Source organism: Macaca nemestrina, chromosome 20 (genome assembly GCF_043159975.1).
Source record: "Macaca nemestrina isolate mMacNem1 chromosome 20, mMacNem.hap1, whole genome shotgun sequence".
NCBI classification, from domain to species: domain Eukaryota; kingdom Metazoa; phylum Chordata; class Mammalia; order Primates; family Cercopithecidae; genus Macaca; species Macaca nemestrina.
The window spans coordinates 10,760,162-10,786,419 of NC_092144.1; the positions used below are offsets into that span (position 1 = coordinate 10,760,162).

The following is a 26,258-nucleotide window of genomic DNA, read 5'->3' on the forward strand; positions in this document are numbered from 1 at the left end:
ATTTTATACTTAATCAGCTGTTAATGCGTTCAAAGGGCATTTCAGGTCAGGCACAATGGCTCATGGCTGTAATCCCAGCACTTTGGGAGGCCGAGGTGGGTGGATCACCTGAGGTCAGGAGATCGAGACCAGCCTGGTCAACATGGTGAAACCCCGTCTCTACCAGAAATACAAAAATTAGCTGGGTGTGGTGGGGCACGCCTGTAGTCCCACCTACTAGGGAGGCCGAGGCAGGAGAATCGCTTGAACCCAGAAAGCGGAGGTTGCAGTGAGCTGAGATTGCGCCACAGCCCTCGGCCTGGGGGACAGAGTGAGACTTTGTCTAAAAAAACCCCAAAAAAAACAAAAACAAAGGGCATTTAAGTTGTTGTTTCCAATCATTCACAAATCAAGCTAGGCCTAAGAGCAGGCGTTAGCAAAACTACATTCTGCCACCCGTTTTTGTAAATAACAAAACCATCTCATATTATAAATAACATTTTATTTTGACAGAGTCACACTTGTTCATTTACATATATTTACATATTGTCCATTTACATATTTTCTATGGCTGCAATAGCAGAGTCCCAACAGAGACGGTATGGTCCGCAAAGCTGAAAATATTTACTCTCTGGCTCTTTCCAGAAAAATCTGCCAACTCTTGGCCTATGTGCATTTGAATAAATCTGTAGTAGGAATTCCTAGAAGGAGAAACATTCCCCACAAGGTTTTAAAAGTCCATTTGCGGTTGTTAAAGGTCTGCCTGTAATAAAATCTCCAAAAGTTATTTATGAGCTTTTTTTTTTTTTTTGAGACAGAGTCTCACTGTGTTGTCCAGGCTGGTGTGTGCGGTGGCAAGACCTCGGCTCACTGCAACCTCCGCCTCCCAGGTTCAAGTGATTGTCTTGCCTCAGCCTCCTGCGTAGCTGGGATTACAGGTGTGTGCCACCACGCCCAGCTAATTTTTGCATTTTTAGTAAAGATGGGGTTTCACCATGTTCGCCGGGCTGGTCTCAAAATCCTGACCTCAGGTGATCTGCCCGCCTTGGCCTCCCAAAGTGCTGGGATTACAGGCATGAGCCACCTCGGCCGGCCTAACAGGGGTCTTCTGATCACTCCTCAGTGCCTCCCAACCCACCATACAGAGCACAAAGCTTTAACTATAAGGCAGAATGTGAACATGGGGAAATAAATGCAATTTTTTTAAAAAAACAGCCAAACAAAAAAATTCCTAATGGTGGAAATGCTGTTTGCTTTTTTTTTTCATTTGGTAACAATGATGACCATCATGATCCTCTACTGCCACAGTGATGTCAGTCCCTGATGCCGAAACTTAGTGACACTTCTGTGCTCGTCCCCAGTGAGCGCTGAGATGCACGACCTGGAAACTCCTAGAATGAGTGACTGATGCCAAGGGTGTGGACCAACCTCTGCAAGGACAGGCACCTTTCTTTTGTGTGTCCCAGACATTTTTGTTGGATGGTGCATTCTGATTTGCCTCCTTCCCCAACGATGGCTACTAAAATACCTGAAACCATAAAATGCCCCTTTGTCAAGGATGGATCCAGGTTTTGTGAGGCAAAAACAAATACACCTCTGCTGCAAAGTTTACGTGAACAAACGAGCAGGTGAGCCTATTGCCGCGCTCCTCTCTGACCTTGAAGGGTGGGCGCAAGCTCAGGTCTCATTCATTTGCTATTTGTTGTTCAATGCTCCCAAACACCCAATTGTTGCCCTTGGCAACAAACACATCAATTTAAGAAGGGGGGGGGCCGGGCGCGGTGGCTCAAGCCTGTAATCCCAGCACTTTGGGAGGCCGAGACGGGCGGATCACGAGGTCAGGAGATCGAGACCATCCTGGTTAATACGGTGAAACCTCGTCTCTACTAAAAAGTACAAAAAACTAGCCGGGCGAGGTGGCGGGCGCCTGTGGTCCCAGCCACTCGCCTGTAGTCCCAGCCACTCGGGAGGCTGAGGCAGGAGAATGGCGTGAACCCGGGAGGCGGAGCTTGCAGTGAGCTGAGATCCGGCCACTGCACTCCAGCCCGGGCGACAGAGCGAGACTCCGTCTCAAAAAAAAAAAAAAAAAAAAAAGAAGGGGGGAGTTCAGGCCGGGCACGGTGGCTCACACCTATAATCCCAGCACTTTGGGAGGCCGAGGGGGTGGGGAGTGGATCACTTGAGGTTAGGGGTTCGAGACCAGCCTGGCCAACATGGTGAAACCCCATCTCTACTAAAAATACAAAAATTAGCCGGGCATGGTGGCGCTGTGCCTCTAATCCCAGCTACTGAGGACGCTGAGGCAGGAGAACTGCTTGAGCCTGGGAGGCAGAGGTTGCAGACTGTCTGAAAATTAAAAAAGAAAAAAAAAAAAAAAAAAAAAGGAGGGGTCATTGACATAAGTATTCTGTGTGTGATTGTATTCAACACATTTCATTTTTTGGTTAATTGTGCTTTTTTTTTTTTTGAGACTGAGTCTCGTTCTGTCGCCCAGGCTGGAGTGCAGTGGCGCGATCTCGGCTCACTGCAAGCTCCGCCTCCCGGGTTCACGCCATTCTCCTGCCTACAGGCGCCCGCCACTGCACTAATTTTTTTCTGTATTTTTAGTAGAGACGGGGTTTCACCGTGTTAGCCAGGATGGTCTCGATCTCCTGACCTCGTGATCTGCCCGCCTGGGCCTCCCAAAGTGCTGGGATTACAGTAGTGAGCCACCGCGCCCGGCTGGTTAATTGTGCTTTTAAAAAATATCCCTCATCCCTGTAAATATATACACCTACTATGTGCCCACATAATTAAAAATTAAACAATTTTAATCTCCTAAGAATAAAAAAGGAGACCAAGCATGTGGAGAAATAAATGTCTCAACACACCATAAGGATGGATTGGAATGGCCCTTCTGTTATTTTGACAATGATATTAAAAGTCCTGGCCGGGCGCAGTGGCTCATCCCTGTAATCCCAGCATTTTAGGAGGCCGAGGCAGGAGGATGGCTTGAACCCAGGAGTTAGAGATCAGCCTAGGCAACATAGCGAGACCGCGTCTCCACTAAAAAAAAAAAAAAAAAAAAAAAAAAAAAGCTAGTATCTTGCATTTGTAATTCGTCGGATGCCTGCATAATCTGTCTCTTCGCATCAATTCCGTGGGTGTGTGATGTAGGGATCTGGGGCACGGGAAGTTATTCCTGCTTCATTTCCTGACGCTGACGGGCTGGGCGGCGTCCCTGGGGCCCCAGGGCACATTTGGACGTGTTTGGCAGGGAGAGTCCTGGCCCAGCCCCTGCACGCAGGGCCGCGCTTCCACGGGCCGCCGCCAGGAGACGCGCGAGGCTGCAGATGGCGGCTTTGCAGTGAAGCCGGGAGGGTCGAGGGGCTGGGCGGTCGAGGGGCGGGGCCGCATGAAGCCGGCCCAGATTCCTTTCCGGCCAGTTCCTTCCAGGAGCTCTCCCCGTCTACAGCGCCCTCTGCTACTCACCCAGCTCTCTTGTATCTGAGCCTCATTTTCCCACCGTCCTTTAAGCCCATTTTCCCATTGCTCATTTGCAGCCAAGTTTTTTGCGTCCCCCTTCTCTGCACCCTCCTTTGCACCCCCATTTTCCTGCCTTCCCTTGAGTCCGCATTTCCCAGCCCTCTTTTGCCCCCTACATTTTCCCATGCTCTCTTGCATGCCCGTTTATCACCCTCTTTTGTGCCCCCATTTCCAGGCCCTCAGCCCCTGGCTCTGAGGCTCCTTATTTCAAATGACCTTTTTTTTTTTTTTTTTTTTGAGAGGGAGTCTCCCTCTGTCTCCCAGGCTGGAGTACAGTGGCGCGATCTCGGCTCACTGCAACCTCCGCCTCCCAGGTTCAAGAGATTCTCCTGCCTCAGCCTCCCGAGTAGCTGGGACTACAGGCACCTGCCACCACACCCAGCTAATTTTTTTGTATTTTTAATAGCAACAGGGTTTCACCGCATTAGCCAGGATGATCTCCATCTCCTGACCTCGTGATTTGCCCACCTCGGCCTCCCAGAGTGCTGGGATTACAGGCGTGAGCCACCACACCCGGCCTCGACCTCTTAAAGAAAGGTGTGGAAGGACACACTCCTGGCTGTGAACAGTGCCCGTGGTCCAGGAGACATCACTCCTCTGTGAACATCTTGCTTAGTTCTACATGTTCCAAGAAGCAAGCGATTTGACAAACATTCATTAGATTAATTAAAGTGTAAGCTATTTTCTCCCATTTGAGCCATCCCCCTTTCCCCAATCCATGCAGGACCTGGACCCAGACACACCCCAGCCCAGAGATGGACAGAGAGGGGACCGGGGTGGGGCAATGTGAAGCTGATGTGGTTAGGGTGGGGAGGTATGGGGGCAAAGTGGGCTACAGACTGCAGGATCTGGGCCTGGAGGTCTGCAGTGCCCACATACAGAATGTTTTTGGTCCTGAAATGCTAACTACATCTATCATCATGGAGAAAAGCCCAGTGACCTGCTACTTGGGAGGCTAAGGTGGGAGGATCACTTGAGGCAGGGAGGTCGTGGCTGCAGTGAGCCATGATCACCCCACTGCACTCCAGCCTGGGCAACAGCCTGGAGCAAGATTCTGTCTCAAAAGAAAAAAGAAAAGCCCAGTGACCAAAGGCATACAGCTACAGGACTCTCGGCCTTACAGGTGCCTGCCCTCATGTTACTCTTGCGGCTTCAAAGCCTGGTCTTGCTTCCTGTGTGGCCTCAGTCAGGTCCCTTGGCCTCTCTGAGCCCTGTATGAAGGATGGGTCAAGTGTGGGCTGGGGCTTGGGGGGCCCCATGACTTGTAGCTAGATTTCTGCATCATGGAGCCTCTGGATCCATTCATTCATTCATTCTCCACGGGTTTCTTAAGTACTGCCTTGCCAGGCTTTGGGGGCACGGCTGTTTTTGTTTTGGTTTTGTTTTACTTTGTTTTGTTTTGAGACAGAGTCTCACTCTGTCGCCCAGGCTGGAGTGGAATGGCACGACCTTGACTCACTGCAACCTCCACCTCCTGGATTCAAGCGATTCTCCTGCCCCCACCTCCCAAGTAGCTGGGATTATAGGCGTGTGCCACCACACCCGGGTAATTTTTGTATTGTTAGTAGAGACGGGTTTTCAACATGGTGGCCAGGCTGGTCTCGAACTCCTGACCTCAGGTGATTCGCCGGCCTCTGCCTCCCAATGTGCTGGGATTGTAGGCGTGAGCCACCGCACCCAGCAGGGGGCACAGCTGTTAACAGGACAGCCCAAGTTTCCCCCTCCCCCGCTTGGATCCCCCAGTCTACCAGGAGATGTCAACTGTGCAAGTGGTCAGCTCTGGGCATTATGCCCACAGGGTCCTGGTGGCATCTGGAGGGTACCAGGGTAGCATACCATGCCTGTTCTCTTTCCCTGGTGTGACCTATTTGAAGGATGAGGAGTCAACAGGGGGCAGTTTGGGGCACCTGATTCCCTGAACCATGGGTCTTGCTCTAGTACCCGATTGTGATGTGATAAAAGGCTGACGACCAGGGCAGGGAGCAGCTGCTGGGCAGCCTTAGACAACCACCAAGCAGCCAGGACAGAGAGGGGCAGAGCAAGTCAGTGTTGGCGCCCCTGCCTCAGACCCCTATCATCTTGGGGAACAGTAGCCCAGAGGTTCAGGAAGATGTTAACTTAAATGTTCAGGGTGCCCCAGTCTGTTCAGCATGGCTGAAATCCACACTCCGTACGCTTCCTTGAAGAAACTGTTATCTTTACTCAATGGCTTCATGGCTGTAAGTATGTCACAATCCAGGCCCCTGGTTTGTTGCAGCCCTTCCTCCACGGTCAGCTCCCTGAAAGACAGAAATAAGTTGATCCAAATTGGCGTCGAGATCTGTGGTTCCCTAGAGAAGCAGGAGGGATGTAGGGCAGACGGAGGAGGATGAGCAGGGAGCTTTGGGACCTGCCATCAACCCAGAGCTGGTGAAATCCAGCACAGATGAGTGTGATCTGGGGGAGCCCAGGTGGGTGATGGAAGAGCTTGGCTCTGAGTCAAATCCTGCAGCCGACCAAGTTGTTTGGGAAGGCCAGGAGAAAAGGTTATGTTCTGAATCTTTTAAATTTGTCAAGACATATTTTTCCTTACCATACAAGTAACCCGAAATGTACATTGCTGGCCGGGCGCGGTGGCTCAAGCCTGTAATCCCAGCACTTTGGGAGGCCGAGACGGGTGGATCACGAGGTCAGGAGATCGAGACCATCCTGGCTAACACGGTGAAACCCCGTCTCTACTAAGAAATACAAAAAAAAAACTAGCTGGGCGAGGTGGCGGGCGCCTGTAGTCCCAGCTACTCGGGAGGCTGAGGCCGGAGAATGGCCTGAACCCGGGAGGCGGAGCTTGCAGTGAGCTGAGATCCGGCCACTGCACTCCAGCCTGGGCGACAGAGCGAGACTCCGTCTCAAAAAAAAAAAAAAAAAAAAAAAAAAAGAAATGTACATTGCTAAGGAATTGCCAGGCCGGGCGTGGTGGCTTACACCTGTAATCCCAACACTTTGGGAGGCCGAGGCTGGCGGATCACGAGGTCGGGAGTTCGAGACCAGCCTTGGCCAATATGGGGAAACCCTGTCTCTACTAAAAATTCCAAAAAAAATGAGACGGGCGTGGTAGCACACACCTGGAATCCCAGCTACTCGGGAGGCTGAGGCATGAGAATCGCTTGAACCTGGGTGGCAGAGGTTGGCAGTGAGCCGAGATTGCGCCACTGCACTCCAGCCTGGGCAACAGAGCGAGACTCCGTCTTGATTTAAAAAAAAAAAAGAAGTAATTGTCTTCATTGTAGCATAGTCTAAGGAAAAGCTGCCAGGAAAGAGAAGGAAATGAAATGTCACCCCTCCCCTTCACTTGTATTGTAACATTTTAAAGAGAATTAAGGCCGGGTGTGGTGACTCAAGCCTGTAATCCCAACACTTTGGGAGGCTGAGATGGGCAGATCCCTTGAGCCAGGAGCTCAAGACCGACTATAGTGAGATCCCCATCTCTATTTAAAAATAAATAAATAAATAAAGTGTTATTGGAACATGGCCATGCTCACTTATATGCAGATTGTGAACAGCTGCTTTTAGGCTACACCAATAGAACCGCGTAGTTTCAACAGACACCCTAAGGCCTGCAGAGTCCACAACATCTGGGTTTTTCAGGAAAAAAAAAAAAATTTGCTAATCCCTGTCCTATGACATTATTTATTTTATAGTTTATTTTATTTTATTTTATTTTGAGTCGGAGTCTTGTTCTGTCACTCAGGCTGGAGTGCAGTGGCACGATCTCAGCTCACTGCAACCTCTGCCTCCCGGATTTAAGCGATTCTTCTGCCTCAGTCTCCTGAGTAGCTGGGATTATAGGCCGCCACCATGCCTGGCTAATTTTGTATTTTTAGTAGACACAGGGTTTCGCCATGTTGGCCAGGCTGGTCTTGAACTCCTGACCTCAGGTGATCTGCCTGCTTCGGCCTCCCAAAGTGCTGGGATTATAGGCTTGAGCCACTGTGCCTGGCCTATTTTATTTTTTGAGACAGGGTCTTGATCTGTCATTCAGGCTGGAGCCTAGTGGCACAGTCGTAAGTCACTGCAGCCTCGACCTCATGGGCTAAAGTGATCCTCCCACTGCAGACACCTGAGGAGCTGAGACTACAGGCACGCACTACCATGCCCAGCTATTTTTTTTTTTTTTTTTGCGGTGGGGAGAGGGTACACATGAGGTCCTACCAACCTGGTCTTGAACTCCTGGGCTCCCAAAGTGCTGGGATTACAGGCATGAGCCACTGCACTCACCCAGTTCTATTTGTGCACAACTAACAGATTACTTTTCTTCCTTTCTGATTTCTGTTCTAAAGATGTCTGGCATCATCCTCGTCGGCCTGGGCATTGGTGGTAAATGTGGAGGGGCCTCCCTGACGAGTGTCCTCGGGCTGTCCTCCGCATATCTCCTTCACGTTGGCAACCTGTGCTTGGTGATGGGATGCATCACGGTACTGCTTAGCTGTGCTGGGTGGTATGGAGTGACTAAAGAGAGCAGAGGCATGCTCTTATTTGTAAGTTGGATCTGCACACAGACCCCAAAACTGCCTCCCCACACATACAAATCTTTTTTTTTTTTTTTTTTGAGACAGAGTCTCGCTTTGTCACCCAGGCTGGAGTGCAGTGGCACGATCTCAGCTCACTGCAACCTCTGCCTCCCGGGTTCAAGCGATTCTTCTGCCTCAGTCTCCCAAGTAGATGGAATTACAGGTGCCGGCCACCATGCCCTGCTAGTTTTTGTATTTTTAGTAGAGACAGGGTTTCGCCATGTTGGCCAGGCTGGTCTTGAACTCCTGACCTCGTGATCTGCCCGCCTCGGCCTCCCAAAGTGCTGGGATTACAAGTGTGAGCCACTGCGCCTGGTCTTGAATTGTTTCAAACTAGAGAGGCCAGGGTGGCCCGGGGTGGAGGGTCGGGGGAACAGAGACAGCCCCTCCCCTGCAGGGTACAAGGTCAGGAGGAGGCTGAGCAGGCTCCCAGGTCCTCTCTCCCACTGTGTGTCTTTTAGTGGATCCTGTCAATGGTTATTGTCCTCATCGTGGAAGTCACAGCTGCCACAGTGGTCCTTCTTTTCTTTCCAATTGTAAGTACAGCCCTGCTCCACCCACGTAGCATTAGAAAGATAAAGAACCAAAGCCGGGCGTGGTGGCTCACGTCTGTAATCCCAGCACTTTGGGAGGCTGACTCGGGTGGATCACCTGAGGTCATGAGTTCGAGACCATCCTGGCCAACATGGTGAAACCCTGTATCTACTAAAAATACAAAAAATTAGCCAGGCGTGGTGGCGGGCGCCTGTAGTCCCAGCTACTTGGGAGGCTGAGGCGGGAGAATGGCGTGAACCTGGGAGGCGGAGCTTGCAGTGAGCCGAGATTGTGCCACTGCTCCAGCCCGAGCGAAAGAGTGAGACTCTGTCTCAAAAAAAAAAAAAAGATATAGAACCAATAGAAGTCCGCCCTCCCCGCCAGGCACCCACGATCAATTGTGGAGGGGCCTATCACACGTGCCACTTTCTTTTTTTTTTTTTTTTTTTTTTTTTTTGAGACGGAGTCTCGCTCTGTCACCCAGGCTGGAGTGCAGTGGCCGGATCTCAGCTCACTGCAAGCTCCGCCTCCCGGGTTCGGGCCATTCTCCTGTCTCAGCCTCCTGAGTAGCTGGGACTACAGGCGCCCGCCACCTCGCCCGGCTAGTTTTTTGTATTTTTTAGTAGAGACGGGGTTTCACCGTGTTAGCCAGGATGGTCTCGATCTCCTGACCTAGTGATCCGCCCGTCTTGGCCTCCCAAAGTGCTGGGATTACAGGCTTGAGCCACCGCACCCGGCCAACACGTGCCACTTTCAATGGAGTGAGAAGCTGAAATCCTTAGCCTGCCCCTCTAAGGCCTCACGAAACCTGCCGAGTTCATTTAGTTCATCTCTCTTGGGTTTGGTGGCAGGAGAAGGGGAGATGATCAGAAGTGTTTGCATATTGATTGGGGTTTTGAAATGTATTCAAAATAGAGGGACAATTTAGCAAAATTCATCCAAATGACAAAAGCTTCAGCACTTTGACCTGGCAGTCCCATCTCTGGGAATTATTCAAGGACTCACTTGCTGGTGTGCAGAATCACATTCATGCCAGGGCATGTGAAAGATTGCAAGGAGGCCCAGGTGCGGTGGCTCACTCCTGTAATCCCAGCACTCTGGGAGACTGAGGCAGGTGGATCACAAGGTCAGGAGATCGAGACCAGCCTGGCCAACATGGTGAAACCCCGTCTGTACTAAAAATGTGAAAAAACTAGCCAGGCGTGGTGGCACATGCCTGTAATCCCAGCTACTCAGGAGGCTGAGACAGGAGAATCACTTGAACCCAGGAGCCAGAGGTTGCAGTGAGCTGAGATTGTGCCATTGCCCTCCAGCCTGGACAACAAGAGTGAAACTCTGTCTCAAAAAAAAAAAAAAAACAAAACAAAACAAAACAAAAAAACAGAAAGAAAGAAAAAGAAAAAGAAAGAAAGAAAAAAGAAAGATCGCAAAGAACCTAGTGAGTATGAATAAGGGTTTAGGTGAGTTAAAATACATCCACACAGTGGAATCCTGTACATCAGGTACAGAGAAGGAGGCGGCTCTCTGGGCACCAGATGGAATGCTCTCCAGGATAGAGTGCCGTCCTCATTGGCATCCTCCCCAGAGGCTGACCCTGAAACAAGAATTCAAAGGCATGTGGTTTGTTTGGGAGGTGATCCCAGAAAACACCTGCAGGGGACATAGCAAATGAGGCAGGTAAGGGAAGACAGCCCACAAAAGGGGATGCTGGGCACAGCATAGAACATGCACCTAAGTTATTCCACTCAAGTGGAGAGGGAGTTGGGATATTGATCCACCAACTCCCACTAGCCATTGATGGAGGTCTGCTCCCAGGGGGCACGTGGGCTCAGAGGCCAGAGAATCCTCACTTGCTGGCACTAGGGAGCCAGGCCAGTGGGCACAGAACTGACAAGGGCCACAGAGTTATGGGCAGCCCACCAAGAGCCCCTGCTACTCCTGTCGAGAACAGCCAGATGCAGAAAAATGAGTGCAGCATAAACCAAGGAGGAAGAATAGTGAACATATACTTTGCTTTGACACACATAGAAGAACATCTCTTTGGGGACACAGGAAACAGTTAACAGTCATTGGCATGGAGTGGGAGGAAATTTTTGGCTGGGAGGAAGGGGTGGTAGAGAGACTTTTCATGGTCTACCCTTCTGTGCATTGTCAATTTCGAACCACGTGCCTCTATCATCACTTTGCAAAAGGATTTTTTAAACCTTTGTTTAAAAAACAGAAAATTAAATGTGCCCCTTTTGTGCAGAGAGAGATTCCGTGGAGATGATATTCAATTCTTTAATGGAGTTACAGCCACATCGTGGGTGCAGCAGGGTGTGGGCGATTCCAAAGAGCAGATGATTCAAATTCGTGTGTGATGGGTACAGAGAGATACGCTTGGCTCCAGACCCACGCGTCTCCCTGTTTCCCTCTTTTGGGCGGGAGAGGGGGCACAGTAGCCTCCGTGTGTCTTCCTCTAGCACAGACCCATGAGCTGAGGGTAGGAAAAATGAAGGCAGCACAAGGGAAGCCCCCACCTCCCACTCTATCCTCAAGAACCTCTGCCAATGAACGGGCCACTCTTGCTAGTTGGGGTACTGACCGCTTCCTGTCCCATCTGTGAGGTTCGAGATGTGGTCTTGGAGCACACCATCGTGACCCTGAGGAAGAATTACAGAGGTTACAATGAGCCAGACGACTATTCTACACAGTGGAACTTGGTCATGGAGAAGGTGAGGCTCACTTAAAAAAAAAAAAAAAAAAATTGTGGTAAAAGGTACACGACATGGGTGGGCGAAGCGGCTCATGCCTGTAATCCCAGCACTTTGGGAGGCCGAGGTGGGAGGATCACTTGAGGCCAGGAGTTTGAGACCAGCCTGACCAACATGGGGAAACCCCGTCTCTACTAAAAATACAAAAATTACCTCCGTGTGGTGGCAGGCATCTGTAGTCCCAGCTACTCAGCAGGCTGAGGCAGGAGAATCGCTTGAACCTGGGAGGCGGAGGTTGCAGTGAGTTGAGATTGCACCACTGCATTCCAGCCTGGGCGACAGAGGGAGTCCCTTTAAAAGAAAAAAAGAAATAGCCAGTCATAGTGGTGCATGCTTGTGGTCCCAGCTACTCAGGAGGCTGAGGTGGGAGGATCACTTGAGTCCAGGAAGTCAAGGCTGCAGCGAACTATGATGGCGCCACTACACTCCAGCCTGGGTGACAGAGCAAGACCCTGTTTCAAAAAAGAAAAAATATTTTTAAAAAGATACACAAATGAAATGTATCATTTAACAATTTTTGTTTTTTGAGTTGGAGTCTCATTCTGTCACCTAGGCTGGAGTGCAGTGGTGCAATCTCAGCTCTCTGCAACCTCCACCTCCCGGGTTCAAGCAGTTCTCCTGTCTTAGCTTCTCAAGGAGCTGGGATTAGAGGCACCCACCACCATGCCTGGCTAATTTTTGTTTTTTTAGTAGAGATGGGGTTTCACCATATTGGTCAGGCTGGTCTTGAACTCCTGGCCTCAGGTGATCCACCCGCTTCGGCATCCCAGAGTTCTGGGATTACAGGCATGAGCCACTGTGCCCGGCCTAAAATTTTTAGTAGAGATCTTTCAGCATGTTGCCCAGGCTGGTCTTGAACTCCTGGGCTCAAGGGATCTGCCTGCCTAGTCTTCCTAAAGTGCTAGGATTACAACGGTGAGCCACTGCGCCCAGTCCTATTTATTTAAAAAAAAAAAAAAAAAGTTTTGCTCGCTATGTTGCCCAGGCTGGTCTTGAACTCCTCACCTGAAGTGATCTTCCCGAATTGGCCTCTCAAAGTGTTAGGATTATAGGCATGAGTCACCGCAAATGGCTGATGCCTTTCTGCATGCTGGTTTTGGCTCCTCAAGCTTGTGATGGTACAGAATGTCTCTCTTTCATTCATTCATACAGTCCTCCCACGAATATTTATTGAGTATCTGTTATGAGTCAGGCTCTGTTTAGGGTTCTTGTTAGGGCACAAAAAAATCCTTGTTGGTGCTGGGCGCGGTGGCTCACACCTGTAATCCCAGCACTTTGGGAGGCCGAGGCGGGTGGATCACCTGAGGTCAGCAGTTCGAGACCAGCCTGGCCAACATAGCGAAACCCCGTCTCTACTAAAAATACAAAAATTAGTCGGGCATGGTGGTGCATGCCTGTAATCCCAGCTAGTCGGGAGGCTGAGGCAGGAGAACTGCTTGAACCTGGGAGGTGGAGGATGCAGTGAGTAAGATCGCACCATTGCACTCCAGCCTGAGTGACAGAGGGAGACTCTGTCTCAAAAAAAAAAAAAATCTTTGTTGGGCCAGGCTCAGTGGCTCACATCTGTAATCCCAGCACTTTGGGAGCTTGAGGCGGGTGGATCGCTTGAGGCTAAGAGTTTGAGACCAGCCCAGGCAACATAGCAAGAGCCATCTCTACAATAGATTAAAAATATAGTCAGGCATGATGGCCTGCACCTGTAGTCCCAGCTACTCGGGAGGCAGAGGTGGGAGAATCGCATGAGCCCAGAAGATTGAAGTTGTGGTAAGCTATGATCTCAGCACTGCACTTCAAACTGTTTTTGAGGAACTGCCAGACTCCTTTCCATAGTGGCTGTATCATTTTCCATTTCCATCAGCAATGCAGGAGTCCAATTTCTCCACATCCTTGACACCTGTCATTTTCTGGGTTTTTTTTTTTTTTTCTTTGAGATGGAGTCTCACTCTGTCACCGAGGCTGGAGTGCAGTGGCACAATCTTGGCTCACTGCAACCTCCGCCTCCTGGGTTCAAGTGATTCTCCTGCCTTAGCCTCCCAGGTAGCTGGGATTACAGGCGTGCACCACCATACCTGGCTAATTTATGTATTTCTAGTAGAGACAGGACTTCACCATGTTGGCCCCATCTCTACTAAAAATACAAAAATTAGCCAGGCGTGGGGGCATGTGCCTGTAATCCCAGCTTCTCAGGAGGCTGAGGCAGGAGAATCGCTGAGGAGTTCAGCTTTTTTTGTTTTTAGAGACAGGGTCTTGCCCTGTTGTCCAGGCTGGAATGTAGTGGTGTGATCATAGCTCACTGCAGCCTTGATCTCCCGGGCTCAAGCGATCCTCCAGCCTCAGCCTCCTGAGTAGCTGGGACTACAGGCATCTGCCACCACGCCTGGCGAATTTTTAAATATTTGCCGAGGTGGGGTCTCACCCTGTTGCCCAGGCTGGGAGTTCAGCTTCTACCCTGAGTGAGATGGGAGCCGGGAGGGTTCTGAGCTGCGATGGGATGTTTGTAAGAGGACATTTAGCACAGTCTCTGGAATATTGTGACCACACTAGACAGTAGCCATGGTAACCATGATTTCTGATGCGTTTATTATTTTATTATTTGAAAGAGACTCTCCAAGTATTTCTTCTCCTCTCTATAGCTAAAGTGCTGTGGGGTGAATAACTACACAGATTTTTCTGGCTCTTCCTTCGAAATGACAACGGGCCATACCTACCCCAGGGGTTGCTGTAAATCCATCGGAACTGTGACCTGTGATGGACACAATGTGTCTACAAACGTCATCCACCAGAAGGTAACTGGAGATTTTGTGTGTTGCCTTGACAGACTCCTGAGGGCTGGTGACTTTATTTTTATCTTATTTTGAGACAGAGTTTCACTCTTGTTGCCCAGGCTGGAGTGCAATGGTGCAGTCTCGGCTCACTGCAACCTCCACCTCCCAGGTTCGAATGATTCTCCCGCCTCAACCTCCCAAGTAGCTGGGATCACAGGCATGTGCCACCACACCTGGCTAATTTTGTATTTTTAGTAGAGATGGGGTTTCGCCATGTTGGCCAGGCTGGTCTCAAACCTCAGGTGATCCATCCACCTCAGCCTCCCAAAGTGCTGGGATTACAGGCATGAGCCACTGCACCCAGCCTTTTTATTTATTTATTTTGAGATGGAGTCTCACTGTGTCTCCCAGGTTGGAGTGCAATGGCGCCATCTTGGCTCACTGCAACCTCCGCCTCCTGGGTTCAAGCGAGTCTCCTGCCTCAGCCTCCCAAGTAGCTGGGATTACAGGTATGTGCCACCACGCCTGGCTGATTTTTGTATTTTTAGTAGAGATGGCATTTCATCATGTTGGCCAGGCTGGTCTCAAACTCCTGAGCTCAAGTGATCCTCCCACCTCGGCCTCCCAAAGTGCTGGGATTACAGACATGAGCCACCACACCTGGCCTTATTTTTAGTTTTTTAGAGATAGGGTCTCACTCTGTTGCCCAGGCAGGAGTGCAGTGGTGTGATCACGGCTCGATGCAGCCTCAAACTCCTGGGCTCAAGTGATCCTCCTGCCTCAGTCTCCCGAGTAGCTGGGACCACAGGCACGTGCCACCGTGCCTGGCTAATTTTTTAAAATTTTTATTAGAGTCGGGGTCTTAGTATGTTGCCTAGGCTGGTCTCGAACTCCTGACCTCAAATGATCCTCCTGCCTCAGCCTCTCAAAATGCTGGGATTACAGGCATGAACCACCACACCCAGCCTGACAACTTTAATACAAGTGGCTTCTTTTGGGGGACCTCTGCAAAGGGGGTCAGGGAGAAAAAAAATCAACTCTTACTGAGTGTTCAGCTGATTTTGACAACACAGCTCAGGAACTTACGGTTCCACCTTCTCTTAGAAACTGAGGCTTGGGGGCCGGGCGCGGTGGCTCAAGCCTGTAATCCCAGCACTTTGGGAGGCCGAGGCGGGTAGATCACAATGTCGGGAGATCGAGACCATCCTGGCTAACACGGTGAAACCCCGTCTTTATTAAAAATACAAAAAACTAGCCGGGCGCGGTGGCGGCGCCTGTAGTCCCAGCTACTGGGAGGCTGAGGCAGGAGAATGGCATGAACCCGGGAGGCGGAGCTTGCAGTGAGCAGAGATCGCGCTACTGCACTCCAGCCTGGGAGACAAAGTAAGACTCCTTCTCAAAAAAAAAAAAAAAAAAGAAAAAAGAAAAGAAACTGAGGCTTGGGGAGGGGACATCACTAGTTCAAGATCACAGAGCTTTGGCAGAGTTGGAGTCTGAAGCTACATTGGCCTGAGTCCATTGCCAACACCACACTACCTGCCCTCCAGAGACCTTAAATGGAGCAGTAACCATGAAAAGTGATCATCCCAGCAGGAATGAGGGCCAGCCACGTGATGGAACACTCACTTTGTGAGTTTTGTCCCATCATATCCCTTGAGGTGGGAAATTACTCTTGTCTCATTTTGCAGATGAGGAAATTGAGGCACAGAGAGTTTCTTGTGTCCAGGGAGTGGTGAGCTGGGTTTCAAGCCCCACCCCAGTTACCCCTTCACTTCTGCCATGAGTAATGAGCACAGAGATCTTCTGTGAGGGAAGAAATAGAAATCAGAGCTGGGGCAACATAGCAAAGTCCCCACCACAACAACAACAAAAATTTTTTTTGAGACACAGTCTTGCTCTATCACCCAGGATGGAGTACAGTGGTGCAATCTCAGCTCACTGCAGCCTCCGCCTCCCGGGTTCAAGTGATTCTCCTGCCTCAGCCTCCCGAGTGGCTGGGATTACAGGCTTGTGACACCACGGCCGGTTAGTTTTTGCATTTTTAGTAGAAACGGGATTTTACCATGTTGGTCAGGCTGGTCTCGAACTCCTGACCTCAGGTGATCCACCCGCCTCAGCCTCCCAAAGTGCTGGGATTACAGGCATGATCCACCCTGCCTGGCCAAAGAAATTTTTTTATATTAGCTGAGTGTGGTGGCACATGCCTAAAGTCCCAGCTATTCTGGTGGTTGAGGCAAGAGGATCACTGAAGTCCAGCAGTTCAAGACCAGCCTTGGCAACACAGCAAGATGCCATTTTTACAAAAAATTTAAAAATCAGCTGGGCATGGTGGCGTGAACCTGTAGTCCCAGCTAACTGGGAGGGTGAGGCAGGAGGATCGATTGAGCCCAGGAGATCAAGGCAACAGTGAGCTGTGACTGTGCCACTGCACTCCAGCCCGGGCCACAGAGCAAGACCCTTCTCTAAAATAGAAAAAAGAAGATGAAGAAGAAGAAGAAATATGAATCGTTCATTCCTTCATTTGCACTGAATGGCTCCTGCAAGGAAATAGGCCCTGTGGAAAATCAGCCAGGTTGAGTCCCAGGCAGAGGCCTCAGAGACAGACATGGGCCAGACACTGGCGCACTGGGCCCTGCACAAACTGCCTGTCACCTCCTATCCTTTCCCCCTTGCTCACTCTGTTCCGGCCGTGCTGGCCTCCTTGCTACTGCTCAGAAACACCAGGCACATGCCTGCCTCACGACCTTTGCACAGGCTGTACCCTCTGCCTGGAATGCTCTTCCTTCACGTGTCTTCCTACCTCTCAAGTCTTTACTCAACTGGCACTTTCTCCATGAGGCTGTTCTGACTTCCCATCTATAAAAGGATCCCTTATCCCAACGATCATGCTCTGTCTTCATACCCTGTTTCTGTGTCTTTCCAGCATTTATCACCACTTTACAGTATTATCACTATGCTTGCCATTAGCTGTTCTCCCCATTCAAATGACAGCCCCCTGAGGGCAGGAATTTTGTCTGTTTTATACATTGCTGGGTTGCCACTGTCCAATTCAGTGCCAGGCACTCAAATACCTATTATGTGGCTGAGTGTGATGGCTCGTGCCTGCAATCCCAGCACTTTAGGAGGCCAAGGCAGGAGGATCACTTGAGGCCAGACGTTCAAGACCAGCCTGAACAACATAGCAAGACCCCCCATCTTCATAAAAAATTTACAAATGAACTGGGTGTGGCATTGCGCGCCTATAATTTCAGCTGCTTGGGAGGCTCATGCAGGAGGATCGCTTGAGCCCAGGAGTTCGAGGCTGCAGTGAGCTATGGTCATGCCACTGCATCCAGTCTGAGTGACAGGACAAGACCCGATTTAGGGAAAAAAAACAAACCTATTACGTGAAAGGGGGCACTGCACAGTGACAACAGCCCGAGTTCAATGTGGCCCAAGCCTCCAGAGGAGAGATGTGCCAGGGGCCTAGAAGAGGGAGCAACTCTAGAAGTGCAGGAAGGAGGCCGGGCGCGGTGGCTCACGCCTGTAATCCCAGCACTTTGGGAGACTGAGGTGTGTGGATCACCTGAGGTCAGGAGTTCACCAACATGGTGAAACCCCATCTCTACTACAAATACAAAAATTAGCTGGGCGTGGTGGTGGGAGCCTATAACTCCAGCTACTTGGGAGGCTGAGGCAGGAGAATTGCTTGAACCCGGGAGGTGGAGGTTGCCGTGAGCCAAGATCGTGCCACTGCACTCCAGACTGGGCAACAAGAGCGAAACTCCATCTCAAAAAAAAAAAGTGCAGGAAGGAGAGAGGATGCCCTGCCCATGCACTTTGCCTGGTCTCCTGATATCTCTGAGCCTCAGTTTCCTCATCTGTAAAGTGGAGGAAAGAAGAGTACCCAAATCATGGGGTTATAGTGAGAAATGAGTAAGAAAATATGTGGACTGAGAAGCCACTGAATACATGTCAGCTTTTCTGTTCATATGTAAAGAGCACTTAAAAATAATTGGCCGGGCGTGGTGGCTCAAGCCTGTAATCCTAGCACTTTGGGAGGCCGAGACGGGCGGATCACAAGGTCAGGAGATCGAGACCATCCTGGCTAAAACGGTGAAACCCCGTCTCTACTAAAAAGTACAAAAAACTAGCCGGGTGAGGCGGCGGGCGCCTGTAGTCCCAGCTACTCGGGAGGCTGAGGCAGGAGAATGGCGTGAACCCGGGAGGCGGGGCTTGCAGTGAGCTGAGATCCGGCCACTGCGCTCCAGCCTGGGGGACAGAGCAAGACTCCGTCTCAAAAAAAAAAAAATAAATAAATAAATAAATAACAGTTATTGAATGCTGGCTACATGTCAGGCCACTGCAATGTACTTCATGTAGATTCCTTCTTTTATATTTATGTATTTATCTAGAGACAGGTTCTTGCTCTGTCATCCAGGCTGGAGTACAGTGGTGCAAATATGGCTCACTGCAGCCTTGACCTCCCAGGCTCAAACGACTCTCCCGTCTCAGCCTACGTACAGTCACACACCACCACAATGGCTAATTTTTGTATTTTTTGTAGAGACGGGGTTTCGCTATGTTGTCCAGGCCAATCTCGAACTCCTGGGCTCAGGGAATCTGTCAGCCTCGGCCTCTCAGAGTGCTGGGATTACAGGCGTGAGCCATCGTGCCTGGCCTTATTTATTATTTATTTAGAGATGGAGTCTCGCTCTGTCGACAGGCTGGAGTGCAGTGGCACAATCTTGGCTTACAGCAACCTCCGATTCCCTGGTTCAAGTGATTCTCCTGCCTCAACCTCCCGAGTAGCTGGGATTACAGGCGCCGCCACCTTGCCTGGCTATATTTTTGTATTTTTCATAGAGACGGGGTTTCACCATGTTGGCCAGTATGGTCTTGATCTCCTGACCTCATTATCCGCCTGCCTCCGCCTCCCAAAGTGCTAGGATCATAGGCATGAGCCACCGCGCCCAGCCTGTTTATTTTTGAGACAGGATGTTGTTCTGTCCCCTGGGCTGGCGTGCAGTGGCATGATCATGGCTCACTGAAGCCTCGACCGGCTGGGCTCAAGCGATCCTCCTGCCCCAATCTCTCAAATAGCTGAGACTACAGCCGCACACCAGGCTGATATTTAAATTTTTTTAGAGAGGGAGTCCCACTATGTTACCCAGACTAGTCTTGAACTCCTGGGCTCAAGTGATCCTCCTGTCTTGGCTTCCCAAAGCGCTGGGATTATAGACATGAGCTACCATGGCTGGCCTTTGATTCTTTTACTCCTCACAAAATTCATGTGAGGCAGATCCAGTGGGTACCATTTATAGATGGGAAAATGGAGGTACAGAGAAATATAGTGACTTCTCCAAGGTCATACAGCTAGTAATAATCAAGGATGTCCAACCACACTTGATCGCCACACTGGAACATTAGCACAGACAAGTAGAAGGGAATCATCATTATGTTCTGTTGGGGGAATGAGGAGGACTGGGAAGATGCTAGGGTGGCAGGGGGCGGGTGGCAGTCAAATGAGATGGAGGGAAGGCCCTCATGGCTCTCTCCTCTTCTCCTCAAAGAATCTGAGAGGCATCTGGGTGGCCCAGTGAGTTGGGGTTGATGGGGATTTGCAATCCATGAGCCCCTAACCAGCTCCTGCTTGTTTTGGCATTTGTTTCCTCAGGGCTGTTTCCATAAACTCCTCAAAATCACCAAGACTCAGAGCTTCACCCTGAGTGGGGGCTCTCTGGGAGCTGCAGCAATACAGGTAAGACCCAGCCTCCCTAGGGCGTATTGAACTGTTTTATTAAGGACCTACTGTATGCCAAACTGTTCTGGTCACTGGGACACAGCAGTGAACAAAATACAAAACTTAAAAAAGAAAAGAAAAGAAATAAACTCAACAAAGAAGAGCAAACTAAACCCAAATCAAGCAGAAGGAAGATACTAAAGATTAGAGTGAAAATAAATGAAATGGAGAAAATCAATAAAACCAAAATTTGATTCTTTGAAAAGATAAAACAGGTAGGGCATAATGACTCAGCCTGTAATTCTAGCACTTTGGGAGGCTGAGGCAGGAGAACTGCTTGAACCCAGGAGTTCGAAATCAGCCTGGGCAACATAGTGAGACCACCCATTTCTACAAAAACAAAAATAAAAAAATTATCCAGGTGTGGTGGCACATGCTTGTAGTTCCAGCTACTTGGGGGGCTGAGGCAGGGGGATCACTTGAGCCTGGGATATCAAGGCTAGTGAGGCATGATTGTGTCACTGCACTCCATCCTGAGTGACAGAGTGAGATCAATGTTACAAAAAACAAACCAAAAAAACACATAAAATTGACAGAACTCTAGTAGACTGAAGGGGGAAAAAAAGGGAAAGATTACTCAAATTACTAAAATTAGGAATGAAAGAGAGACATCACTACTGACCTTACAGAAATAAAACAACTATAAGGGAAAAGTCTGAACCTAATAAATGAACTAACCTAGATGATAAATGAACTAACCTAGATGAAATAGACAAATTCCTAGATAAACACAAACGACCAAACTGACTCAAGAAGAAATAGAGTATCTAGGCCGGGCGCGGTGGCTCAAGCCTGTAATCCCAGCACTTTGGGAGGCCGAGACGGGCGGATCACGAGGTCAGGAGATCGAGACCATCCTGGTTAACACGGTGAAACACCGTCTCTACTAAAAAATACAAAAAACTAGCCGGCCGAGGTGGCGGATGCCTGTAGTCCCAGCTACTTGGGAGGAGGAGGCAGGAGAATGGCGTGAACCCGGGAGGCGGAGCTTGCAGTGAGCTGAGATCCGGCCACTGCACTCCAGCCTGGGTGACAGCGCGAGACTCCGTCTCAAAAAAAAAAAAAAAAAAAAAAGAAATAGAGTATCTAAATAGGTCTACGACAAGTAATGAGATTAAATTAGTAACCAAAAAACTTCCCACAAAGAAAAGATCAGGCCCAGATATCCTCACTGGAAATATTACCAAACTTTTAGAGAAGAATTAACACCATTGTTTCACCTGCAAACTCTGCCAATAAAAAGGAGGAAGACATATTTCCCAGTTTATTCTATGATGCCAATACAAGATATTGCAATGACATAAGAAAGTAAAACTACAAGGCCCGGCGTGGTGGCTCATGCCTGTAATCCCATAACTTTGGGAGGCCAAGGCAGGTGACTCACGAGGTCAAGAGTTCGAGACCAGCGTGACCAACATGGTGAAACCCTGTCTCTACTAAAAATATAAAAATTAGCTGGGCGTGGTGATGCACGCCTGTAATCCCAGCCACTCGGGAGGCTGAGGCAGGAGAATCGCTTGAATCTGGGAGGTGGAGTTTACAGTGAGCCAAGATTCCACCGCTGTACTTCAGCCTTGGTGACAGAACAAGACTCTGTCTCAAAAAAAAAAAAAAAAAATTATTATATCTTAATAAAAAGACAAGTAACCCAACCAAAATGGACAAAGGATTTGAATAGAGATTTTTATCCAAAGAAGGCATACAGATAGCCAGTAATCACATAAAAAAATGCTCTACCACCATCAGTCATTAGGGAAATGCAAATAAAAACACTTTATTCCCACTAGGATGGCTAAAGTAAGAAAGACAATAACAAGTGTTGGCAAGGATGTGGAGATATTTGAACACTTACACATTGTTGGTGAGACTGTAAAATGGTGAAGCCACTTCCTAAAATGTTAAACACAGAATTATTATTTGTCCCAGCAATTTCTCTCTTATGTTTATAATCCAAGATAATTGAAGACATGTATCCATACAAAAACCTTTATGTGAATGCTCATAGCAGGATTATTCATAATAATCAAAAAGTAGATAAAAAGTTATGTGGCAGTGGAGTCTGGGGAATATGGTCCATAGGGTTCCGGGGAAGGCCAAAGTGGAGAGGATGGGCCAGGCGCGGTAGTTCACGCCTGTAATCCCAGCACTTTGGGAGGCTGAGGTGAATGGATCACCTGAGGTCAGGAGCTCGAGACCAGCCTGACCGACATGGTGAAACCCCGTCTCCACTAAAAATACAGAAATTAGCCAAGCGTGGTGCTGGGCGCCTGTAATCCCAGCTACTCGGGAGGCTGAGGCAGGAGAATTGCTTGAACCCGGGAGGTGGAGGTTGCAATGAGCCAAGATAGTGCCATTGCACTCCAACCTGGGCAACAGAGTGAGACTCCTTCTCAAATAAATAAATAAATAAATAAATAAATGGAGACGAATGCACTGTAACCACAGTGGCTCCAACTTAGACTAGGCGGTTCTTTAGCCATCTATAAAACCCTGCCCCGGAGATCAAGACCATCCTGGCTAACACGGTGAAACCCCGTCTCTACTAAAAAATACAAAAAACTAGCCGGGCGAGGTGGCGGGCGCCTGTAGTCCCAGCTACTCGGGAGGCTAAGGCAGGAGAATGGCGTGAACCCGGGAGGCGGAGCTTGCTGTGAGCCGAGATCCGGTCACTGCACTCCAGCCTGGGTGACAGAGCGAGACTCCGTCTCAAAAAAAAGAATTAAAAAAAAAAAAAACAAAAAAAAACCCCTGCCCCTCATCTTTCTGGAACAGGATGCTCCCATTGCCCCCGTAACTCCAGTATGATTCTGGTTTGGAGATCTCTAGCATTGGATCCATGTTTCTCTCTTCACCCATTTCAGTTGCCAGGAATTCTCGCCACTTTGCTGCTGTTTATCAAGTTGGGCTGACACCCAGGCCTAGAGAAGATGAGACACCTGGGCCCACCCGGCTGCTGGAGAGTCAGTCTCAGTTTTATTTGTCTGTGGCACTCACTGCTTCTGGAGGGGAGACTGTTAATAAAAGATTTGGGAAACCCCTGTCCAGCCTGACTCCTTTCTCCTTACTTTCATTTTTGGCAATGATTTTACCTCAAAATACCTGAATTAGAGGCTATGTCCTTTCTCATACAACTTTCCTGTTTTGTAAATTATTATTGGTGTGTGTGTGTGTGTGTGTGTGTGTGTGTGTGTGTGTGTGTTTTCTCTTCGAGAGAGTCTTGCTGTGTTGCCAGGCTGGAGTGCAATGGCACAATCTCGGCTCACTGCCACCTCCACCTCTGGGGTTCAAGCAATTCTCCTGCCTCAGTCTCCCAAGTAGCTGGGATTACAGGCACTCGCTACCACGCCCAGCTAATTTTTTGTATGTTTAGTAGAGATGGGGTTTCACCATGTTGGCCAGGCTGGTCTTGAACTCCTGAGCTCAGGTGATCCACCTGCCTCAGCCTCTCAAAGTGCTGGGATTACAGGCATAAGCCACTGCACCCAGCCAGTTTTGTAAATTATTCTGTGAAACATCTAGAACTTTCACAAAAGCCAAGAACATTCATCCAATGAAACATATACACATCACCCAGGTTCAACAATGCAAAGATTGACATATTTGCTTTGTCAATCCCCTTTTTACCCTTGATAAAGTATTTTTTCATTTTTAAAAAATTGTATATATTTATAGGGTACAATGTGACATTTTGATATATGCATACAATGTGGAATGATTAAATCAAGCTAATTAACATATCTATCAGCTCACTTATTTTTTTTGTGGTGGTACATCTGTAATCCCAGCACTCTGGGAGGCCAAGGTAGGAGGATCGCTTGAGCCCAGGAGTTTGAGACCAGCCTGGGCAACATAGCAAGACCCCCCTGCCCCCTTGTTCTGTTGCTCAGGCTGGAGTGCAGTGGTGTGATCGCGGCCTATTGCAACCTCCCCACATTCTGGGTTCAAGCAATTCTCCTGCCTCAGGCTCCTGTGTAGCTGGGATTACAGGCACCTGCCACCCTGCCCGGCTAATTTGTTTGTATTTTTGGTAGAGATGAGGTTTCATCAGGCTGGTCTCAAACTCCTGACCTCAAGTGATCCGCCCGCCTCAGCCTCCCAAAGCTCTGGGAATACAGGCATGAGCCACTGCGCCTGGCCTGACTCCATCTCTACAAGATAACAACAAGAAAACCCTCCAAAAAACAAACCCCAGACAATGTCATTTCTTCCCTTCATATTTCAGTACACGTCTCTAATAATATGTTTATTTGCATTCACAACCATAACACCATCATCACATCTAGGATCATTAACATTGCTTGTTTGGCCTCCCTTAATACCTAGGCCATCGTTGAGTTTACCTGATAGGCTCAAAAACCTTTTTTAAAGGGACAGGACCTCATTGTGTCACCCATGCTGGATATGATTGTTGCTCAGGGTAACCTCTAACTCCTGGGCTCAAGGGAATCTCCCACCCCATGTCAGCTTTCCGAGTACACGGGACTACAGGCATGTACCACCATGCCCAGCTAATTTTTTTTCCTTTTTTTTTTTTTTATTTTTGAGACAGAGTCTCACTCTGTTGCCCAGGTTGCAGTGCAGTGGCACAATCTCAGATCACTGCAACCTCTGCCTCCTGGTTTCAAGCAATTCTTCTGCCTCAGCCTCCTGAGTAGCTGGAGTTACAGGTGCCTGCCACCACACATGGCTAATTTTTGTATTTTTAGTAGAGATGGGGTTTTGCCACGTTGGCCAGGCTGGTCTCGAACTCCTGACCTCAAGTGATCCTCCCACCTCAGCCTCCCAAAGTGCTGGGAATACAGGCTTGAGCCACTGCGCCCGGCCAGAAATAAACATTTTTACCCACATTTCTGATACCAAATATGTGGGGTTTTCCACACTAAATAATTCTCCAATTCTCTGTGGATACCCGCTGGGTGTCCTACAATTCAATTTTGACATCAATTACCCAGAGTTGGTGTGTGACCCCGTAGGTTTAAGGGCTGAGTCCCACAAAACTGAGCTGCCCTCACTTCAGATGTATCAAGTATCGAGTTCCCAGGTTACCCATACTTCAGTCCAACATGGCTACAAAGGCAGGTGGGTTCTCACAAGCCTCCTCCCTTTCAGGTTTGATAATTTACGAGAATGATTTACGGATCTCAGGAAAGTGTTTTACTTACTACTCCTGGTTTATTATAAAGGAGACAACTCAGGCTGGGCATGGTGGCTCAAGCCTGTAATCCCAGCACTTTGGGAGGCTGAGACAGGTGGATCACGAGGTCAGGAGATCAAGACCATCCTGGCTAAGCCGGTGAAACCTTGTCTCTACTAAAAAATACAAAAAACTAGCCGGGCGAGGTGGCGGGCGCCTGTAGTCCCAGCTACTCGGGAGGCTGAGGCAGGAGAATCGCGTAAACCCGGGAGGCAGAGCTTGCAGTGAGCTGAGATCCAGCCACTGCACTCCAGCCTGGGTGACAGAGCGAGACTCCGTCTCAAAAAAAAAAAAAAGAGGAAGTTAGGTTAGGAGAGCTTTATTGTATTAATCTGTTTTCCTACTGCTAGAAAAAACTGCCTGAGACTGGGTAATTTACAAAGGAAAGAGGTTTAGCCGGGTATGGCGGCTCACGCCGGTAATCCCAGTATTTTGGGAGGCTGAGGTGGGCAGATCACGAGGTCAGGAGTTCAAGACCAGCCTGGCCAACATGGTGAAACCTTGTCTCTACTAAAAACACAAAAATTAGCCGGGCATAGTGGAGCGTGCTTGTAATCCCAGCTACTTGGGAGGCTGAGGCAGGAGAATTGCTTGAACCCTGGAGGTGGAGGGTGCAGTGAGCCAAGATGGCACCACTGCATTCCAGCCTGGGTGGCAGAGCAAGACTCAGTCTCAAAAAAAAAAAAAAAAAAAAAAAAAAAGGAAAGAGGTTTAATTAACTCACAGTTCAGCATGGCTGCGGAGGCCTCAGGAAACTTACAATTATAGCGGAAGGCAAAGGGGAAGCCAGACACCTTCTTCAGAAGGTTGCAGGAAGGAGAAGAGCCGAGAGAAGGCGGAAGAACCCCTTATAAAACCATCAGATATCGCGAGAACTCACTTGCTATCGGGAGAACAGCATGGGGGAACCAACCCCATGACTCAATGACCTCCACCTGGTCTCTCCCTTGAAACGTGGGGATTATGGGGATTACAATTCAAGGTGAGATTTGGGTGGGGACACAAAGCCAAACCGTATCAACTGTGACTACCTGGGGTAAGGGCCATCCAGGCAGAGGCAGGGAGAGCATCCTGTGCAAAGGCCTTGGGGCGGGGGTCTGGTATGTTCAGATAGCAGCAAATACGCCAATGTGGCTGGAGGGGAGCAAGCGTGGGGAGGCAAGTGGAGAGATGGAGGAG

At 49.2% G+C, this 26,258-nt stretch overlaps 1 protein-coding gene and 1 long non-coding RNA gene across 5 annotated transcripts; one reads left to right on the forward strand and one right to left on the reverse strand.

Moving 5' to 3' along the window:
* Positions 1 to 1,218: 1,218 nt before the first annotated feature.
* LOC139360257 (uncharacterized) lies at positions 1,219 to 7,879 on the reverse strand. 2 transcript variants are annotated; one of them, XR_011617537.1, is made up of 3 exons: positions 7,759 to 7,879; positions 5,341 to 5,783; positions 1,219 to 1,507 (listed from the first exon to the last, which is right to left on the reverse strand). It is a non-coding gene; the product is annotated as an uncharacterized lncRNA (long non-coding RNA). The 2 variants fall into 2 exon arrangements; XR_011617538.1 differs by lacking the exon at positions 1,219 to 1,507 and adding an exon at positions 4,701 to 4,715.
* Positions 5,519 to 22,929, forward strand: LOC105473115 (tetraspanin 16). Of its 3 annotated transcripts, none has more exons than XM_071086696.1 (7): positions 5,519 to 5,723; positions 7,821 to 8,018; positions 8,513 to 8,587; positions 11,192 to 11,299; positions 13,972 to 14,124; positions 19,760 to 19,843; positions 22,747 to 22,929. In XM_071086696.1, the coding sequence occupies exons 1-7, from the start codon at positions 5,655 to 5,657 to the stop codon at positions 22,792 to 22,794; spliced, it is 735 nt and encodes a 244-aa protein (XP_070942797.1). In that variant the 5' UTR covers positions 5,519 to 5,654; the 3' UTR covers positions 22,795 to 22,929. The 3 variants fall into 3 exon arrangements, with proteins under 3 accessions (XP_070942797.1, XP_070942799.1, XP_070942798.1); XM_071086697.1 differs by lacking the exon at positions 5,519 to 5,723 and adding an exon at positions 5,816 to 5,954; XM_071086698.1 differs by lacking the exon at positions 11,192 to 11,299 and having other exon boundaries at positions 5,586 to 5,723.
* The last annotated feature ends 3,329 nt before the right edge of the window (positions 22,930 to 26,258 follow it).

What these genes read in the sequence shown, in the direction of transcription:
- LOC105473115 (XM_071086696.1), top strand. Translation starts at nt 5,655, where the DNA reads ATGGCTGAAATCCACACTCCGTACGCTTCCTTGAAGAAACTGTTATCT. An exon ending in GGAACTTGGTCATGGAGAAG is followed by an intron (nt 11,300 to 13,971) that starts GTGAGGCTCACT and finishes TCCTCTCTATAG; the next exon opens with CTAAAGTGCTGTGGGGTGAA. An exon ending in CAAACGTCATCCACCAGAAG is followed by an intron (nt 14,125 to 19,759) that starts GTAACTGGAGAT and finishes TTGTTTCCTCAG; the next exon opens with GGCTGTTTCCATAAACTCCT.